The 19368-nt window shown below is 37.2% G+C and overlaps 1 protein-coding gene across 2 annotated transcripts in view; it reads right to left on the reverse strand.

Annotated features, from left to right (window-relative positions):
- The window catches only part of LOC137634781 (uncharacterized), a 129440-nt gene that overhangs the window by 57413 nt on the left and 52659 nt on the right, over window positions 1–19368 (reverse strand). Inside the window, exons 2-9 of one of the 2 annotated variants that reach the window (XM_068367311.1) lie at window positions 15576–15800; window positions 12271–12654; window positions 8987–9148; window positions 8263–8398; window positions 5335–5898; window positions 2306–2692; window positions 1660–1725; window positions 936–1055 (exon numbers count right to left, since the gene is read on the reverse strand). In XM_068367311.1, the coding sequence (XP_068223412.1) occupies window positions 936–1055; window positions 1660–1725; window positions 2306–2692; window positions 5335–5898; window positions 8263–8398; window positions 8987–9148; window positions 12271–12654; window positions 15576–15800 (2044 nt within the window). The remainder of the gene's footprint in view (window positions 1–935; window positions 1056–1659; window positions 1726–2305; window positions 2693–5334; window positions 5899–8262; window positions 8399–8986; window positions 9149–12270; window positions 12655–15575; window positions 15801–19368) is intronic. The other variant, XM_068367313.1, reaches the window with a different exon arrangement.

Raw genomic sequence — 19368 nt, forward strand, 5'->3', positions numbered from 1 at the left:
CTGGAAATTCTGTCTCCAAGAGGCATTTGTTGTCGGTGAGCAAAATAATAAAGGGTCTACCTAATTTTTGGATCCATATGAAAAATAGGAAATGCATTCCTTATCTCTAATCCACTTTCTCAGTGATCTTCAGGCCACCCATCAACCATAAAGCACTAGAGTTTTCCCGATGAAGGATAATATATCCTAGTTCCTAAGCCCCCTTTTTGGATTAGTAAACTGTACTCTCTTCATAATATTAACTCCTACTACAAGGAAAATCAGGTCTGCCTGACAATTGTATGGTACATATACCTGTTGGTTATCTATTGTTCAGCATCTGCAGTTCAGATTATTTACCTCTTATAAGTTTTAAAAGGGCCCAAGCACTCCTTATATGTGAGTACCATCTATATTTAGAAATCTTTCAGAAAACCCTTCAATGATAAATTTCTGCTTACATTGTTTGTTCTCAACAGTAGATCCAGATAAAGCATGAATGAGTTATCATTAATCTTTTTATCTGAAAGACTAGAGACTTTGTTCATGAACTTCCAATTCCTTAAATAAAAGTATATCATTGCAATAAAGCAAACTACATTTTGCATGGATATTCAAGGGTATCTTCATAAGCCAAGTCACCTATAGTCAAATCTTTTTAGTGAGGCAGATTTACACCGACTCGCAGGGGTGCCCTTTTAGCTCGGAAAAGTTTCCTGATCGCTGATTGGTTGGACAAGATAATTCTAACCAATCAAATAGCAGGATAATTTTCTGAGCTAAACGGGCACCGCTGCGAGTCGGTGCAAATGCACCTCATTAAAAAAATTGAGTATAGTACACTTGCCATATGCAATCTAATAAGTCTTTAAAAAAAAAAATATATCAATTAACAAATGATATATATTAATCAAATTTAGCATAAGACTCATGATATCAAAAAATAAAGTACCAACCGTCTGTATGTGCCTTTTAAAAGCCCAATCAATGGGCGCTATCTTTTTTGCTGGTTTGTTTTGTTCCCGCCATGAAGAGCCATTACTAACGGGAGCTCCGTAATCATATGAAGCAGTCGCCTGCAACAAGATATATAAAAATTAACTTAATGTGGGAATGAGGATTATAAAACTGTATACAGTAGTTTGGCCATACTAAATCATCAAGTTATGAAAGGTAAATACAGCAGCTTCATGACAAAAAACTACCGTCTAGTAGCCAAACCGTGTCATAATACAGTACACAGCATCTCATGTTCAAAACTGATGCCTTCAGTCACAAACTCAGTACTTACAGGAACATCTTACCAATAACCTGTTAGAACTATTGATTACCCAATTTTTTTAAATTAACTAAAATTTTATCACACTGAAAATATAAGAAAACAACCATGATTGGTATTCAAGATCCTGCTGCCTGATAGCAAAACAAATATAAATTTCCACCAGGTCACACCATTGGTTGGTGAAACTCAACAGAGTTTAAAGCACTGGAAAACACAAGTGGTTAATGCAAAGCCAGATGTTGATATATTAAATAATTAATACCAATTAAATGAAGTATTTAAAATTTTGTGAATGAGAGCTATGGCTGTCCTCTCACCTGCCAATCACGAAAAAGTTAAAACTGCATACTACAATTCATACATAATCTAGCATTGTGCATCTAACTCGTGTAACCTACCTTTGTAGTATTTTTCCTCTTTTTATTATTTTCCACTTGAGGCCTCTGATTAAAACCCTCGTCTACCTGGAAAATTGAAAAAGTTGCTTCCAAAATTATATGATACTGAATCAAAATTCAAATCCACTACTGTAGTATTTTGGTATAACCTGAAAATAAAATCTTATAAAATCAAAAAAATTTTTGAAACAATGTCATTAATTCAACATAGCTTTTCATCTATTTACAATGGCACTTTTCCTAATTTTGGGAGGTAACCAACATCAAAAACGAAATTAAAGGGACTTTTCCCTCATCGTTCCTCCTTGCCTTATGAGGGACTCAGACGAGTCTTTAACGTAAAAACTACAAACCCAATTTCAACGTAACATAGATTTTTAAGAAAATACACCAAAGCACAAGGAAGGAGTGGAGATAAGAGCAAAATAAGACTGCTTGGCGGAGCAAAGGAATCCTCTATACTGAGTGCCCCTCTAGTTTACTGATGTAATAAGTACCAGGTTCCCCATGGCATTACAGGTACTAGATTCATGTTTGATAGGATAATATAAACTCTTTCAAAAAATAAACTTCAGTTTATGACACTCATTGTGCAAAGAACATTAAGCATAAGTAAAATGTGAGGTAAACTTCTTCATTTACTTACTATTTCCATGGGATTGGTTTCGTAATTGTCTGCACTATATGCATTCCCTAAGTTATTTGATGCACTTGGGAAAGATGAAGCTAAATATCCCTGTTGTGGAATTGAGCCCATTGGTGGAATAGGCGCCATCGGTGTAAAAGCCGCCATCGGTGGAACAGGTCCCACTGGTGTAACAGGTCCCATCGGTGGAACAGGTCCCATTGGTGGAACAGATCCCATATGCGGAACCATGGGCACAAAAGGAGCAGTGGGGCCCATTGCAGGATTGAACATACCAGGTCCGGGAATTCCACCCATGACGGGAGCTGAACTATCTAACGGAATAGCAGGCATACCAATGGGATTTTGATACACGGCTTGAGCTTCTATTTCAGGGCTTTTTGGAATCTGAAATAGAAGGAACAATTGAAAAAAATAAAAACAAACCAATACGAAATTATAACATTAAAGATGTACAGAAAATTTACACCCCCACCACTTATAGTAAAAACAGAAAACTAATTTACAGGGGTTTTTAAATTAAAATACAAGACGGTAGCTTAAATGGTAACTTGTGTAGACCCATTACTATAACCCTTTGTATATCCTCGGGTCCAAAACTTGTGTGAGAAAAAATACCTACAGTAGTCCTGACTTGTCAGTTATGAAGTTAGAGATTATTTTCTTTTACAACTTAATGTCCAGTAGATTAATCTTTCATGATACAATGTTTGTCTTGGTTTCATTTTGATGCTAAGTAACCAGTGTAGTAAATTCAAAATATTAAAACCACTAAATTATAAACTATTGGATAAATTAAGGTTAACCAAAGAAGAAAACTGTCAAAATTATCCATTAAGAAACACCACTTTTAAAACTGTACTAGTTTTATAATTTCTTTTACACTATGAAACAATACAATAAATCTCCTTTCCAATTTTAAATAGTATATTATTGCTATGTTTTAATTCTTTCATTCTACCTTGTTTTGAGTACTGTTCTCCTGTCTGGTGTTCAGCTGCTGATTCTCATCTTAATTTGTTGGACAGAAACTTACGGTCTATTAAATTTCTTATTCCTGATCTAGATATTAATCTTTGGCACCGTCGTTCAATTAGTTCATTATGCATGTTGCATAAGATTTTTCATAATTCTGACCATCCTTTACATTCAGATCTCCCTGGTCAATTCTATCCTGTTCGTAATACTAGGCAGGCAGTTAATTCTAATAGCCAGACCTTCTCCATCATGAGGCTCAATACTACACAGTATTCTAGAAGTTTTATTCCAGCTGTTACCAAGTTGTGGAATGATCTTCCTAATTGGGTAGTTGAATCAGTAGTACTTCAAAAGTTCAAAGTTGGAGCAAATGTTTTTATGTTGACCAGGCTGACATGAGTCTTTTTATTGTTTATATAAGACATATCTGTTTTTGACGTTGTTAATAGTTTATATAGGACATATCTGTTTTGACGCTGTTACTGTTTTATGAAAGATATATTGTTAATTTATTCTCATCATTTAGTGTATTTATTTCCTTATTTTCTTTCCTCACTGGGCTATTTTTCCCTGTTGGAGCCCTTGGGCTTATAGCATCCTGCTTTTCCAGCTAGGGTTGTAGCTTGGCTAGTAGTAATAATAATAATAATAATAATAATAATAATAATAATAGTAATCCTTGTCTTCAATTACACAAAGAACCCTACATGAAAAAATAAGGATAAACATATAATTCCTTCCAAAATGCACACACTTTTTGGGTGAATTAAACTGAACAATCTCCCAACACACTTGAGGTAACACTTAACACAAAAATGTTCCAGATTTCTTGTCTTTACTTTCTATGCATGTAATCTTTAGATGTCTCACAAAATTAGAATTTTATCTAATTATTATTATTATCATTATTAAATGCTAAGCTACAACCCTAGTTGGAAAAGCAGGATGCTATAAGCCCAGGGGCCCCAACAGGGAAAATAGCCCAGTAAGGAAAGGAAACAAGGAAAAATAAAATATTCTAAGATCAATAAAAACATTGAAATAAATATTTCCTACATAAACTATAAAAACTTTAACAAAACAAGAGGAAGAGAAACTAGATAACACAGTGTGCCCAAGTGTACCCTCAAGCAAGAGAACTCCAACCCAAGATAGTGGAAGACCATGGTATAAAGGCTATGGCACTACCCAAGACTTGATTTTGGAGTATCCTTCTCCTAGAAGAGCTGCTTCTTCCTTAATATGTTAAAATCTTATGGCAAGCATATAAGAAAGTTATGCAAAACCATCATTATTATGAACCATTACAGTACAGTATCAGAATTACAATTTACAGTACAGTACAGTATTGTGTTATCATTAGAGAATTGTAATGTATTATTAGCAAACCCTTATTACTTCATCATTAAATATTTAATTTGTTTATTATCAGAAGAATCAAAGAGCGCACATTTTTTTGCATACAATTTAACCACTAAGACTAAAAAAAGAGAGAGAGAGAGAGAGAGAGAGAGAGAGAGAGAGAGAGAGTGTGTGTGTGTGTGTTAACTATATTTGGCAAAGAGGAAGCCAGAGGAAACTCAGGTGGAGATTTTAAGTAGTTCTAAATAACAAAGAGGCTTTGATTGAAAACTAAGAAAACAAACTATATGCCAAACAAGAGGTCCTGGCCACTCCATATCCTCATTGAATGTGTCAAATATGTGGCAAAATAAGCAAGTCTAGGATTAGCCTGGTGAATCATAGCAATGCAAAAAGATAGTAAGAGCAGTAGCATCTAGTATGAAAACTCATCATACTACAATTATCAAATGCAAAAAATTTTAAGGTTTGTCATTGGCTACGATAGACTGCTATTATTTATCAAATGTAGAATATATATATATATATATATATATATATATATATATATATATATATAAATTATCAGTAACATCAAAAGTTTTCACTACACAAAAGCAAAGCACTCAATAAGCAATGGCAAACTAAGTCCTAAAGCCTTATATTTGTAATAAATATTAATGAAACTACAAAACATGGAACTATCTTACCTCAACAGATTTCTTGTGTTGATAATCAAGTGACTTTTCCATAAGAGTTACTCTGCTATTCCAATTGATGTCTTCAAACAAGGACAATATTCTGTCCCGTATGTCATCTAACCCAATCGCATTCTGTTCCGGATCTAAAACTCGCAGTATACGCAGGTTCTCTTCTTCGAGCGCCTCGGCATACCTTATGTACTTCTCATTTTCTTGCGATAGTTTTTCATTAGCAAGTCTTAGTTTCCTAGCAAGAACTGTATCTATATCCTCTTCAACCTGAACTTGCGGTTGCAAGGAACCACTCGACGTAGCCATTGGAGGATACATGATGGGTTGTGCAGGTACAGATGTCACCAGGGCTGGAGGCGGAGGAAGTGAAACCACACTGGGTTTCAATAAAGACTGTACGATAACATTCTGACCTTCCACAGAATGAAAGAGGCAGTCACTTGGTCCTATATTTTTCAAAAATTCTGCTTTCACCTCTGTCAAAATAGTCTTAGTAAACTCTTCTCTAGTTAGATGTATAAAGGGACAATTCATTATAGTGCACTCACCATCAAGGTTATTCTGCAAGGAAAAAAAAATAATTTAAAAGTATATTCACGGTTAATTTCACTCTGAAACAGAAGATACAAAAATACAATAAAAAAATTACGAATCCAACATTGATCTTAATCGTAAAAGAAAAGAAGAAAAAACTTTGATATAATTTCTGTATTTTGAATCTTCACCATTATCATGCTATACTGTACATACATCAAAGTTAATATGAAACTGGATATCATACAGTAACTGTTTGTATTATATTCATAACAAAAAAAATAGGATGATCAAAAGCGTGGAAATTTTAATTGGTAGATAAAGCTAGTAATTTTATTGAATGTCTTCATATTCAATCAAATGTTAAATAATTGGCAATCAACTTACGAATAACAATGGTTATTTTATTTTACATTTTAAAATCAGTACGGTAAATAAATTCCTCAAATGGCCTTATGTTAATGCTTATTCAAGCTTTACAAATGTTCTGCCTCACAACCTAATTATCTTATATATTGACAAAGGTAGTGGCAGGCAAAGGTTTAGCAGTATAAGGGTCTAAAGTAAATAATTTGAGGTTCTGCGAGATGAATCAGAATCTGTAATGAATGTGCAGCGAACTTTCAGAACCCCTACTGAAAGAAACTCTTTGAAAACTAGACTCAACTTGGGGAGTTAGGTAAGGTTGGCAACTGGTCGGGAAAGATCAGAGATATCATTTTAACAGAGAATTCACTGGATTCTAAACTCTACCAAAGAAAGCTAGTGATGTCAAGACCTTATTATAAAGCTCAATCACAATCAAAAGTTAGCTTATTGTATGTGAATTGTCTAAAGGAGGAGGCTTGTCACTATCACTGCGATCCCTGCTATAATCAAATAGCCTAGCCTTCTCTGTTTTTTCCCTGAACTAACAGCATGTTCCCTTTAGCACTTGCACTGTCAACTTGATTGAAAGCCATTACAATGTACTATCACGATAGGTACTGTGAGGGATACAATTTCCCATCACAATCAAATCACAGTATTTCTTCACCCAAGGGGTTGATTAATGCACTGTAATTGTTCTATGGCCACTTTCCTCTTGGTAAGGGTAGAAGAGCCTCTTTAGTTATGGTAAGCAGCTTTTCTAAGAGGACACTCCAAAATCAAACCACTGTTCTCTAGTCTTGGGCAGTGCCATAGCCTCTGTACCATGGTCTTCCACTGTCTTGGGTTAGATTTCTCTTGCTGGAGGGTACACTCGGGCAAACTATTCTATCTAATTTCTCTTTCTCTTGTTTTGTTAAAGTTTTAATAGTTTATATTTATATTTTAATTTTGTTACGATTCTTGAAATACTTTATTTTTCCTTGTTTCCTTTCCTCACTGGACTATTTTCCTTGTTGGAGTCCCTCGTCTTATAGCATCCTGCTTTTCCAACTAGGGTTGTAGCTTAGCAAGTAGTAATAATAATAATAATAGCCCAACACAATACACCAAGGGAATATAGACAATGAACTTCCAGAAACAATGCCTGTGCACACTACACATAGTAATTTCTTAAAAAACCAGGGAAGACTTCCTAATAAGCAAATAATCTGAAGTAGGTCTTGCCAATAGCCAGCAACTGAAGAAACTGAGGAGACAAAGATAATGATGCATCAGTTACCACTTAATGTTAAGCGAAGTTTAAACGATCGAACGGTTTGTCAAAACCCAGTTGTCGAACCTTATTATCAAACTGCTCAAAGAGGTGGAGTCAGCCACAAATGTATAAGGTTTGTGGACAATGAAGCCCCGCCCACAAAAGTCAGGCGAGAACAGACTTTCTTCAAGTCGTTCATTACTAGCTAAGCTAAAACCCTAGTTGGAAAAGCAGGATGCTATAAGTGCAAGGGCTCCAACAGGGAAAAATAGCCCAGTGAGAAAAGGAAATAAGTTAACAAATAAACTATTTATGAGTAATGAATTCTAACAACCAATTTTCAGCTACATCGAAAAGATACTCCTATCAAAGAGTGAGGTTTTGTAAATGTGTCATAACAAAAAGGGCAATCTTGAGAGCTTTTAATCACTCAGAAACATATGGTGTACAGTGATCCAATTAAATCTGAAAGCCCTTAGTATAGGAAACACAAAATATCATAACCTTTGGTATAAGAAATATGTGCAATAGTTACTCACCTATCTGAGACAAGCTATCTTTTTTTTTTATTCTGTAATAGAATGATGTGTCTAGGAATAAAACATGATGTCTGTACTGGCTATCTCAAAGAAATGGTTTTGCGATGACACGGACTAATAAGAATTTGATCTCTAGAAATTAAAAAAATTAGGTTGAGACACTTAAAAACTTTACTGAAACTCAATAAAAATAAGTTTATATAGAGCAGTACATGAGGTGCCTACCTTGCAAACAGATTGACCTTCCTTGATGGGAATATCCAACAGCAGGGCTTTACGGATGGCTTGACCCAAGATTCGTTCATTAATCAGGCCAGTTTGTTTGTAGTAGAGGATATCTTCCTTGTTTATATGCATGTAACTAGAATACCAAATAAAATCATATTCTATTAGAAATATAACGATTGGAACAACATTTATGTTATGTTAAATAAAGATCTGTAGCATTTCAACAAAAAGTAAATTGTACTGCAATCACTGGAAAACATTGTCTAGGTTAATATTTAATAATTCCGTATTCGACGCTTGCTAAGGCAGAGCACAAATGATTTTACTGACCAATATATGAAAGAGAGAGAGAGAGAGAGAGAGAGAGAGAGAGAGAGAGAGAGAGAGAGAGAGAGAGAGAGAGAGAGAGAGAGAGAGAGAGAGAGAGAGAGAGAGAGAGGATTTTGGATTCAGGATAAGGAGTTGAATGAGAGAGAGAGAGAGAGAGAGAGAGAGAGAGAGAGAGAGAGAGAGAGAGAGAGAGAGAGAGAGAGAGAAAAAAAAAAATAAAAAGTGGGAACAGAGGTTAAGTACAAGGCTAAAACGCTGATGCAGCTAGGAACCAAAGGAATATTGCTAAGACTTTTTTCTCAATGCCTACATTGTACCTTATGAGATACACTGATGGCACTATCCTTCTACCGGAGATACCTGTTTAATATGGAAATTTCATGATATTTACCTGCAGTTGTTGCTATCACAATCATTGGGATATCTCTTGCAGCACTTTAACCATAACTGCTTTTGCACTAAAACTCTCAGATCTGGTTCAGGATGAGCAAACTTACAGTTTTCACCGCGTTTGCAGAGCCCTCGTATGAAATACACACACGTAGGCTTATCCCTGGAAAGGTAATGGATTTATGTCAGTTTATGCTGTATTGTACTTGCTTAACCTATAACAGAACTTTCAAAACAGAATTTATCATTTCAATACTTACCCCATATTCATTGTGCTACAAGCTGTGAAACCGTAGCTTTGGTTGACAAAATCGAAATTTAAAAGAATAGTGTTTGGATTTGTATCACTAGCCTTCCCTTATCTAGAAAACAACTACTACTACTATAATGCTCTGCTAGCTGTGGCTGCTATATTTGAAATGGCCACCTTAGCTTTGTCCCTACTAGGTGTGGGAAGGAGGGAGGAATCTAATGCATATTGGGTAAGTATTGAAATAAATCTCATTCTAAAAGTTCTGTTTAATTCAATTAGTCTCACACAACATTCATTGTGCTGATTCCCACACTGACCAAAAGGTAGGCACTCATCATAATCTAGGAGCCATATCCCCAAAGATGTTGGCAATCATGGCTCGCCATTCCTCTATTTTTGACTCTCTGCAGCAACTGAGCTGCAGATATTCTTCCTCCAGTCATTCTCGCAAAGCCATCCATATATTTTTGCCTAGGTCTTCCTCTCGACCTCCTTCCATCGATTTTACCAGTGAGAGATGCTCTAATTCTTGTCATCTCACTGTGACCCACAAGCAGCATTTGCCTACCTCTCACTAAAGCTGAAAGTTCTCTCCCAACTCCTTTTGTCTCTAATACCTCCTCATTTGTTTAGTTCAAGTCCATATTTTCAGCAGCCCTCTTCAATACCTCCTTATCAGTTTTCCTCTCAGTCTATGATATTTTCATCATTCTTCTCCAAAACCCCATTTCATTTGATGCAAAGAATATTACTCACCATAGTACTGCTGAGCTGATTGGCACACACCTTGTGAAGGGCCAGGATAAATTTCCAAGAGTTTATGAAGGGACCGGAAGGGGATGAAGAATCCCCTTTCTATGATCCAATCAAGAACAAGGTTGACTTTTTCCGACAGTTACCAGCATCTGTTCTCTTTAAAGCAATAGGTGCTGCCGGCAGACTCTCAACTGTTCTCCAAAGTGTTCATATTATGGCAGAGAAGTGTGTGTGTGACTTGAAGGGTTTCTTACATCACGAGAGACTGTCACATCCTGCTGCTTTCAGTGATGGGGGAAACCTCCCCACCTCTCAGAAATCCCTACTCACTACCATTCTTGATAGCCAAATTACTACCCCTGGGGCAAAATAAGAAACGACACTATCAGAATTGATGGTGCAGCATTGGCGAAGAGTCTGCCCCACATAGTTTAAAGATGTTAAAAGAGTATGCAATACCTAATGTCCTTTCAACAACACAAGCATACTCTACCAATAACAAGAGAACAAACAGTGTTTGATGTCTACTAACCATCTAGTCTGAAAGCTGAAAGTAGACCAAAGCAAGGATGCGGAGTGAGACACAGGGTGACACGCAATGGCTAAATTCCCTTAAACTGGCAAAACTTCCTGAGAGAAAATGACAAAACCAAGTAGCTTCAATTTTTGGATGATAAGATTGCATGTGTGGTCACACCAAAAGCAGGTCATTGGGACCAAGGAAGAAGGTTCTGCCAACAACTGCACTATCAATCGTGAAGAAGCCGACGTGTGGATTTTTGTAAATGCCAAGTATCCAACAGAAGCTGGCAGCAAAATCATCGTGGTTAAAGCCTGCGACACAGATGGTGTCATCATTGCAGTCAGTGTTCTGCAAGCACTAGAGGAGCTAGGTCTGCAGCAGTTGTGGGGTGCCTTTGGCCAAGGGCAGAACCTGAGATGGGTTCCTGTTCATGACTTGTGTTGCACTCTTGCAAAAAAGCACAAAGGAATGTCCTTCTTCCATGTCTTCACTGACTGTGATGTTGTTTCATCATTACGTGGTAAAGGCAAGATGTCAGCTTGGCAAACCTGGGATGTTTGTGATGAGGTTTATCAGAATCTTCAACCAACTCAGCCAGGTACCCTCTGCTAGTGGATGATGGAGACCTGGACACCTCAGAGAAGTTTGTAGTTATGAAGTACGACAGATCCAGCACAGAATGAAAGTGTTGATAATACAAAGCCATTCCTCCAACATATGTAGCATGTGAAGTGTACTGCCTACCAGGCTGACTGCATCCGGAATCAGTGAATGTCAACCAGAAACTAAGACTTCTAACAACTGGGCTGGACCAAGAAGGGGGATCTGTGGCAGATTGTTTGGACAGAGATCCCACCAATTGCAGAGAGTTGCCGGCAGCTGACTAAGTGTGGATGACCGTAAAAATAGTGCGGTCAATGCAAATGCTATTACACAGTCGATATTAATGTTACTGCTTTAGTCTGACCTGCACAGCACTGTGCAGCTGTAAATGCGAGGTTTAGAAGTATTGTAGGGCAGTATACTCATTTCGGCAGCAAAACTATATGTGACAAAAAATATAGGTCAGCTCCCTACTTGTACATCCAATAATATACCGTATTGATGATGACAATGAACTTGCCCCTTTTTATGCTAATTAAGTATCAGGGAATGATATTATAGTAGAAGTAAGCTAGTGACTAAGCACTTGGTTCCAAATTTGGATTCTACATACGGAACTATGTAAGACTGTTTCCAGAAATGAAAGATACAGTAGTTACAATTACATGCTCCACTAATAACCAAGAGCAAATAGAAGTTACTGAAACCCTTTTTAGTGAGGTTAGATTCATTTTATCTGTTGCTCTGGAATCTTAGATTTTGTAAAATGTATTGAGAATGGAACATATGTAAATCAAATAAACAGCTATCGAACAAATGCTTAAAAATATATATAAAAAGGATGAATTTAAATATAAGTACTCATGATCTTCTAAGTTCCAAAGATTTTTTTCTGATAATCAAATCCAAAACCAATGAACAAGTGGCAGATATAATTCTGGTCAGTACTACATTGTATTTTCAATTACTTAAAATAGTTGAATGAAAACATCCTTTTTGTTTTAAGGGCTGCCATAAACATTTGCTATACAGTACGTACATAAATATATTTCAATATAAAATACCTGGAAATTTCACATTTAGCCAACTCAAAGAACACTCACTTCAACAGCTAGAAAATTAAATTTACATAGAGAACACCAATACTAACCCAGTAGAAACTACTTCATTTAGAGTTTCTTTAATCACTGCATTTACTCCTCCCAGGCTTTTTATGTCTTCATTGCTTGCTCTTACTCCTCCCAGGCTTTTTATGTCTTCATTACTTGATCTTCGACTTCGAAGAGATCTCTCGGTGCTTCTGCTACTTCGGCGGGATATATTACTACTATGACGTCTATCCTGTTCATCATCGCTAGTTCTACTTCTATCCTCATTATACCTTCTTCTTTTGTCATCGTCATATTTTCTATCGCCGTCGTATTTTCTATCATCGTCATATTTTCTATCATCATCATACCGTCTCTTTCCCTCGGCATGGTAATCGTATGGTCTCTTCTCATCCCTCCAAGATCTTTCACTGCGTCTCTTTGATCTGAAATACGAACCAGTTGTTACGTAATTTTTGGTATTATTTTTTAACAAATATCATGATTATATTGACTAATTACCTAGAATGCTATCCTTCCTTCAGTAAATAATGTTCAAGTCATTACAGTACAGTATATATAAAACAATAACGCCAGTAATTCAAAAAGCAGAATAGCTATGAAATGTTCAAGTCATCACAGTACATATAAAACAATAACTTCAGTCATTCAAAAGGCAGACCAGCTATGAATTTCTAAACTATGAAATTGCTAATGATTTCAGAGATATTTTCCTATTATCAAACTCTTCCAAACTTGATTACAGTGATATTTTCACATTCTTAAAAGCAAAGACTGAACAGATTTTCTTCTTATAACTAAATAAACTATTTTAAGACAAACTTCTTCCCTGATTAATGCTATCCTTCAGTAAATCATCTTCTGTGTGATCCCATTAATTCATAATCAAATTAATTGGCCAATCCTATTTCAATATTATTATTGTTATTACTAGCTAAGCTGCAACCCTAGTTAGAAAAGCAAGGGCTCCAACAGGGAAAATAACCCAGTAAGGAAAGGAAATAAGGAAACGGATACATACATACATATACCAAGGCACTGCCCCCAATTTTGGGGGGTAACCGACATCAAACCTATGAAACAGAAAAGGGGACCTCTCCTCTCTACGTTCCTCCCAGCCTGACGTAAGACTCAACCGAGTTCGGCTAGTACTGCTAGGGGTGCCACAGCCCACCCTCCCACATTATCCACCACAGATGAAGCTTAATAAGGCTGAATCCCCTACTGCTGCTGCCTCCGTGGTCTTCCAAGGCACCGGAGGAAGCAGCAGAGCCTACTGGAACTGCGTCACAATCGCTCGCCATTCATTCCTATTTCTAGCACGCTCTCTTGCCTCTCTCACATCTATCCTCCTATCACCCAGAGCTTCCTTCACTCCATCCATGCACCCAAACCTTGGTCTTCCTCTTGTACTTCTCCCATCAACTCTTGCATTCATCGCTTTCTTTAGCAGACAGTCATCTTATGATACTGATAAAAACTTGATATTCTTTTTCCTCCTCAATGACAGGTAGCTATAAAACTGGTTAGTATTCCAGCCTTTACAAACTCTTTAAACCTCTTCTCATTTTGTCTCCCAAAATCCCCTCTCATGAAATTCCAGTTCTTCATCTTACGTCCAAACTCTTCATTTAGAATGCTAGTCCTCTTCACAAAATAATTAAGAACTATACATGTAATGTCTGGTTGAGGTTTCTTACGTTCACGGGTATCTTGTATCATTCTATTCTTACGTACATTTTTTTCTTTTCTTATAGTATTCTTTTAAATGAACTTTAAAGTTCTTTACATCAAAGAACTATTCCTTTTTTTATACATCGGAATAAGTATGCAGAAAACAAGTCTTGTACAGTACTATTGAACTCTTTAAAGTACTTAGCATTCTATAGTCAATTCCTTTTAGCGAGGCAGATTTGCACCGTCTCGCAAGAGTGCCATTTTAGCTCAGAAACGTTTCCTGACAGCTGATTGGTTGGACAAGATAATTCTAACCAATCAGTAAGCAGGAAACTTTTTTCAAGCTAAAGAGCAATACTGCAAGTCGGTGAAAATGCGCCTCATTAAAAAAAAATTGAGTATAGTGACTGCACTTTAAATTTTCTAGTATGTCTTTCATCTAGAATTTACTGTTCTATCTTTTCTCTTCTGTATATGTAAAATTTTTTATATTTATACAATTGTACTATACTTCCCGTGGGTTTACCATCCAATTACCAGAGAGACATGACTAGCTTTTCTCTTTTGTGAAATTAGCTCAGAATTCTGAGTGGGCAATACAGTTCACAACTATAAAATATCCAAACATCGTTGTCAATGGTATCACAGTAGAGATTGTCCCATAACTTTGAATATTTACCATCTGCAATAACCACTGCAAACAATACAGTATTAGCATAATATTTCCAAAATTTAATAGAACAAATACAGTAGGGTGTACCCCCGAGGGCTGAGTGAGTTTGAAATTTCAGGGACGGCAGCATCATAGACTAATAAAAACAAAATTCATTCTGTTATTTTGTTATATTTTAACACAGAGTAATCATGAAAATTGAGGCAATTGCATGCAATCTGGAGGGTCTGAAACTAATTAAAGGAATGCAAAAATTAAGAATTCTGGTAGGAAAAAAAAAAAGCCTGTACATGCATCATCGTACAGTACCTATTCTGGTGACAATGCTCACCTGACATGTGAGCATAAGAAAAACAAGCATTTGTACTTGTACGACCACACATCTAACTGGATTTGACAATGAAAAAGTCATTAAGGTTATCGTCTTCTCGATACATCTACTGTTATCCTGCTATTATTAATAAAAAACAACACAAAACCTTAATTGTCTCATCTAACAAAACTTAAAACTACAGCTTGGGTAATTCCTAAAAGGTTCTCACCATAAATGGCATTTTGACGTAGGAAAAATCTATTTTTGGGTGTGATAGCCATGTCGTCCTGATGGAAGTTCCCTCCAGCAACCTTCTACTGTGTAATATTTCTGCGATTGATATTATAAGAGAATTACCGTCAGGTATCACAGGGTTATAACCCCCGGAACGACTATCCGAAAATATCGTGTATAATCAAGGATGTATCCTAAGATAACCATAGGTATCTGCACCCCAAATAGACCTTTCCCAGTCTAATCCTCTAAGGGGAAGGATAAGTGAGGAGCCGTTACATATCCTATCACCTTTCGGTGCTCCCATACGACCCTGCCGCACAATTCCTTCTCCGCAGCTTGTTTGCTTCTGTGTGATATTTTTGTATGCGCTCTTTTCATCCTTTTTCGAAGATTTTCTTCGTATGTCGGCAAAAACTCAAATTGAAAATTTGCTCAAAACAACATACCTCTCTTCCTCCTCATCATCGCCATCTCCATCTGAATAACGATGTCGATCATCCTCTGAATGACGACGTTCCTCGTTATCTTCAATGTCTCTATCGTCCAAGTGTACGCCATAACATTTTCTACCCTCAGAAAGTCTTGGGCAACGTCGCCTTAAATGAGCGGTGCAAAAAATTGACTGCCTCACATCTCGACCTCTTTTACCCGTGTCAGGAGATCTGCTTCGGCTGGAAAGAAAAGTAACAATTATAATAATGATAATAAAAATATTGATAATAATAATAAAAAATAATAATAATCTCAATAATACTAATAATGGACAGTCAAGCACCAAATTTTCCCTACCCTTTAGTTTTTGTCTTCTTACCTAATGGTCAGATTTGACTGAAACTCAAGTTGGATTTAATAGTTATCGCTGTAAATTTCTTATGTAGTGTAGTAATCATATCAAGCTGTCACATTGTATCAGACCCAAATAAATGAGGTGCACTCCAGGACACTGGCCTCCTGAAAAGTCCAAGTCCTCAAAACTATATTTCCAGATTCTGTTTTTCAGGTATAAATGTTGATGAAGACAAATATAGGACAAGGCAAAGAAGAGAGAGACTGGCGTTCAAAAGGCCTACTCACAGTCTCTATTGTAACCCAACCAAGAATATTGACCCACACTATTCGTGATGTCAAGTAGTCTACACAATGACCCCCTGGGAATTAAATAGCTGTCTCCCAGATCCAACTCCTTACTTTCTATTTGCCAAGACCAAGATGACAACTTGACAACATATATAAAACATGATTCATCATCTAAACCAGCAAATTGCTGTCAATTACTGTTATCATACTTTAAACGCAAATAAATATCCTTAATCTGAGGTGTGTGTTTTTTAAAATGTTGTAATGTTCTCACTTCCTATTATAATTTGATTGGATTAAATTATACAATATAGAATCCAAAACATGTACCGTATATTGTTTCCACAACAAAGTATAATAGCTTATATCTAAGTATACAAGTTTTTACAGTTCGAGTGCCCCACTAGGTATGAGTCTCTACGACCACTTAAGTTTGTTCTCGTATCCATGTTGCTCTTTTTCTGTCTCCTAGTGTTATTCCCATCAATTTTTTTTCCATAGCTCTTTGAGTTGTGACTAGTTTATGTTCTAAGGCTTTAATAAGGCTCCCAAGTTTCTGATGCATAATTAATATTGGTAGAACTATCTGATTAAATACTGTACTTCTCTTTTTAGAGAAAGTGGCATTTTACATTTCATAATCTCATTTTGTTTACCAAAAGCTCTCAAACCCACACTTATCCTATTTTCTAATTTCTGTCTCATGTCCTGGGGAAATACTTACAGTCTGTCCTAAGTATATTCATTAACAATCTCTAGAGGTTCATCCATAACCCTTATTGGTTGTCTCTCTGCATTTCCATTGAATATCATCTTAGTTTTCCTCAATATTCACTTTCAGTCCTACATTTCTGCTTCCTTTATTCAAATCTGCTCTCATCTTTTACAATTCCTCCCATGATTCACTAAATTGTATTATGTCATCTACAAACCTTAAGTAGTTAAGTTATTGCCCATTAAGGTCGATTCACACGACCCGTTTTCTTTCCGACAGGCTGGCCAGTGGCTAACCACCATCAAAAACGGATTTTGAGCGAAGCGAAAAATCTATTTTTGGGTGAGATAGCCATGGCGTCCTGATGGAAGGTTCCTTTTTGGTAGCTTCCTTGGGTATATAACTACTAAGATATTCCCAGAGAATTTAACCACAGGTTATCACAGAATTCTAACTTCTGGAGCGAGTATCCTAAAGGTTTCCCCTTAAGACATCGTATATCAACAGGGGACGCATGTATTAACGCGCCACATAGCTATCTGCACCTCATACAGAGTTAACACTTCGATATGGAGGGACAGAGAATAGCTGGGGAGCTGTTCCACAGCTAATCCCTTCCGTGGCTACTTTTGGTACTCGAGACGTAAACAAACGGGCGCCACCGCTAGATGACGCCACGTCCGTCCTCATCCTGAAGTCAGTTGCTTGCCGATCACCATGATACAGCAGCGCAGGGTGGGACCTGACAAACTGAATGAAGTAGCAGGGAGGGTCCATCAGGACGCCATGGCTATCTCACCCAAAAATAGATTTTTCGCTTCGCTCAAAATCCGTTTTTTGGGCTCAAGCCATGGCGTCCTGATGGAAGAGTACCAGAGAATCAATGTATCGTGGTAGATTTTCCCCTTGTGGTGGAAGTGCCTAGGGCTTTGACAGGATAAGCATAGTAACCTCAATAAGAGAACCGATGGGAAGAAACTTCCTGCCCCCCCTGGCAGCGAAGTCCCAACGGACCATGCCGAAGATCAAAGTGGTCATCGAAGGGCTACTCACCTTGCTGGGAGAACATGAAGAACTCGGAGACAAGACTGAATGATTGGCATTCATATAGGAACATTCACAAAGGCAAACAAGTGGTGGTTAGGCACTGTATGTGAATAGAGTCGTCTGGTCTCTAAGGTATGATGTAAGTAAGTATTCGAGTAGGAATATTACATTGCAGAAGTGAGTATATGATAAGGGTTGAACCCTTAGTCATCTTCATCGATATAAGAGGAAGGGGATAATAAAACTATGACAGTCATGTATTTCATAGTATAAGTAGGAGCGGATTGAGACGCACAAGTAATAAAATAGAAATTTTATTTCACCATTGCAGAACATGTTAAGGAAATGCAATAAAATTGTAAAGGTTATTTACAATAAATTATAATGTACATAGTCATGAAAGACTTGCTCTTGAATCTGAAATGGAATTTCAAACTACCTGTATTAGTAGGCACTCGTTCCAAAGGAACGTCAGTCTATTAAAATAAAACACATCATGCTCTAGGCATGCGGCACTCATGTGACGACTATGACATTTCACCTAGGAGAAGAACAGTCTATGAAAAAGCACTAAGTGTTTTTTTTTTAAAAGCACTACGTATCACGCGAGGGTCAACATAGGCACCCGAGGAGTTAGAGTCCCAAGTAACTCACTGTTCTATGCAGAGTTAGGTGCAGGTTTCATAACACTACCTGCGGCTACCACAATTGTTTGACTTCGTGCACTTGTTTCGCATAATGTTTGAAGAAAACACGCGAGGATTTCCAGCCTGTGAAACTCTTAAGACTTTCGAAATCCATACTCTGAAAGAAATTCAGAGACGATGCAACTTTTCTAGGATCGTGACCGGCGGGTGAACTGTCAGGATCCGCTCTGCGAATGAAGTAGGTGATTTTCGCTCTTAGTTGTTACAGTGACAGGTCGCTGTCCGAAGTTTCTCCTTTTAAGAGTTGGCCTCCACCAAAGTCCGAAGTTCTATGAAGATAGACCTTGAGGCTCTCTACTGGACATAGAGAGGCATCTTCTTTCAGGGGGCATATTCTCCAAGGGCCCCATCTTTTGGTGGGTAATTCGTTTTTGGCGAGAAACGTCGGATCCGGGAAGAGGGTAAGGTCACCTGAATCTGTAAACAGGATGTGGCCCTCGTCCCTTGATAATGCCACTATTTCGCTGACTCGGGCTCCTGAAGCAAGAGCAAAGAGAAAGATAACTTTCTGAGTCAGATCCTTGAGAGGACACGAATCATTGTCCAAGTTGGAGGCATACAATAGTGCTCTAGTCAAGGCTGATTTGCAAGTAGAAATCGTGTTGGCTGCCAAGCCCTGTCCGTGAAGGTGAATAAAGAAGGACATGCAAAAATCAATGGTGATTTCCGTAGGATTTTTGCCTTGACGAATGA

Source organism: Palaemon carinicauda, chromosome 45 (genome assembly GCF_036898095.1).
Source record: "Palaemon carinicauda isolate YSFRI2023 chromosome 45, ASM3689809v2, whole genome shotgun sequence".
Taxonomy (NCBI): Eukaryota; Metazoa; Arthropoda; class Malacostraca; order Decapoda; family Palaemonidae; genus Palaemon; species Palaemon carinicauda.